This window comes from Athene cunicularia, assembly GCF_003259725.1.
Source record: "Athene cunicularia isolate RWA chromosome 1 unlocalized genomic scaffold, athCun1 chr1_part1, whole genome shotgun sequence".
NCBI lineage: Eukaryota > Metazoa > Chordata > Aves > Strigiformes > Strigidae > Athene > Athene cunicularia.
Window position 1 is genome coordinate 36,190,654 of NW_020799091.1, and position 2,675 is coordinate 36,193,328.

At 35.0% G+C, this 2,675-nt stretch overlaps 1 protein-coding gene across 2 annotated transcripts in view; it reads left to right on the plus strand.

The window, feature by feature from the left end:
- The window catches only part of TDRD3 (tudor domain containing 3), a 65,048-nt gene extending 64,399 nt beyond the window's left edge, over positions 1–649 (plus strand). For both annotated transcript variants that reach the window (XM_026843904.1, XM_026843913.1), the window contains exon 12: positions 513–649. In XM_026843904.1, coding sequence (XP_026699705.1) covers positions 513–632 — 120 coding nt within the window. In that variant the 3' untranslated portion in view covers positions 633–649. The remainder of the gene's footprint in view (positions 1–512) is intronic.
- Positions 650–2,675: the final 2,026 nt, after the last annotated feature.

Sequence of the window (2,675 nt, forward strand, 5' to 3'; positions counted from 1 at the left end):
TCCAGTTTGGGGAAATCCAGATATTGTACGTATGCAAATTAACCGATTTATTCTTGAAGAGTGAGCTCTTTTATGTTAGATTGAAGCTTTGGAAAAAAATCTTAAGAAAACTTCCTGTTGTATCTTTCTTCACTCTTTCAGCAAATAATATAGAACTATTTTCAGATATTCAGGTTTCTTGGAACGTACTGAAAGAGCAAAATGTATTTAGACCACTTGAGGCATCTAGCTATATATATATATATATATATATATATATGCTTTTTCACTGCAAATATTTATTAACTTCTGCTGCTGTCCTGAGGATTGAGTTTTGACATTTTTCCATGTTGTTTTTGTTAGCTTTGCTAGGTTTGAAAAACCCACTACTCCCAGCAGTTGCTATGTGTGCATGAATTCATTCATACATGTATATGTGTGTGTATGTGTTCTGTGTGTATGTATGCATATACCTACTCATGTATTACGTGTTTTCCTACTTTTCCATTTAAAACAATACTATTTACCTGCAGGAGGAGGAAGAGGAAACATATGAGCAAACTCTAGAATTCCGCAGAGGAGGTGATGGTCAGCCAAGACGGTCCACACGACCTACTCAACAATTTTATCAGCCCCCAAGAGCTAGAAACTGATTAATAATAAATAAAAGGTAAATACATGATATTGACATTTTATTTATGGGTTTAGCTTTCAAGAAAAGTAGATCTGGATTGTTCTGTACTTCAGTGTTCTTCAGTCTTTGTGAAGTTTGTGAGAGAACTTTATACAACTTTGCCAGTGGTCGGTTGTATAAAGAACCCTCAGAACTGGGTTGCTGACGATGAATATTTTGAACAAATAAATAAGTGTAATCACGATTTTACAAGCAAATAGACAATTCCTAGAAAAAACCTTGTTTCACATTAAAAAAAAAAAGTGTTAAGCAATGGCACATGCATGACCTACTTTGTTTAATAGTGTTAATCTGTTTATAAGGAGCATGAACAGAGCAGTGATTGCTACATGTATGAAAAACTACTGATATTAAATCAGTGTCTTACCATTTAAGTGAAAGTTTTATGGTTGTTACTTTTTAGTTTAGAAACCACTTGTTGCCATCGGCTACATGGAAGATAGTTTGTCATATTGCTTCTAAATTTTTTTTTGAGATATTGGTATATTTATGATAAACATTAGATATTTCTATTTCTCTGGATTTTGTGGCTGTAGGAAAGGACTTAATATACCTGTGAGAAGGAAAGCAATAAGAACACTTTGGAAAATAGCTTTTTAACTTTGCTTTATGTAAGGTTTCATGTCATCTGAGCAAGCTTTTACTTGGTACTTTTTCACTTGAGAGCAGCATCAAGTTTCTCTCATTCACATACAGTGGACTAGCTTCTCTGAAATAAGTGGCTGTAGTCCTTGCTGAACTCAGTACTGTCCCAGGTTCCATATTCTGCTTTTTATGAGCCATTTATGTGGAATAATATTCTTTTTATTGTTTTGCTTAGCATGGAAAGGAGAATTTCAACACTAAAATCTAAAATCTGTGAGCTCACCATTGAATAGGGAGATACAGGGTCTAAGAATATTTACCATACTCTGAATCTTGAGGATATACTTGCACTTATACTTTATTAATTAGCAGAAATTAAAGGATTATATACCATCCTCAGAAAACACACCTGATATGTACGTTCAGAAATCTAAAAAGGTCAGCCAGATAGAAGTTATAATTCTTTCACTAAACAAGTGTGTTGTACTGCTTACATTTTACTTGTGGATCTCCTAAATCCTTAATTTTCAACTGTTGATTAAAAGTCTGTCCCAAATAAAGAAAGCTTTGTAAAGTTGCATGCTACTTGGTGTGCATCTACAATGTGTCTTCGTCCTCAAACGGCTTTTTTTTTCCATACTACCCAGTTTATTTTTACCTAGCTCTTTTTAGTTCCTGCCTTTGCTCGAGCCCTCCACACTCAGTTGTCTTAGTAGGTGCTGCTGGTCTCCGTAGCTTTTGGTATTTCTGACATGCAGTAATGTATGATTGTACTTTTTTGATCATATGCTAAAATACCTTTTTCATTTGGGGGAGTACTGGCAATATATGAGAGCAAAATTTATTCCTACCTCTTGCCAAGGTGATAATTATTCTGGTTTTGCCCATATAATTTGATTTTCGATTTTAAGCAAGTGTATCAAGCACTATCAATAAACACGTCATGAGATAATTTATGCAGAAATAATTCTGGCATATGTACTGACCTGAGTTCTGAACCAGCTCAGCTGGCTCAGAGGAGTGTCAGTGTGCTCAGTGTAGACAGCAGTCAAAACTAGGGAGAGGTTTTTGTGTCTTTATCTAATATTTTTCGTATTTCTGTGTTTTTACAGTATAAATCTAGAAAACTGTATTTGGCTTTGGTCAGCTGGGAGGGAGGGGGGAACACATCCAGAGAGAGTGGTAGTAACACATGTATCTGAAGAAGGTTGAAACAACCTCTCTAGGCACAGGCAGTCATTCCTTGCAGGTGTTTTATACCTTTCTTTGAAGATTCTAGCAGAATTCTGATTTAAATGGACAACAGACTTGGTATCAAAACCTACCTACCATAAAATATAAACAGTTACAGCCCTTTCTCTATCCCAGTTCAAATATTATTGTTTTGTCAGGCATCTCTAAATAAAGGAGTTACATT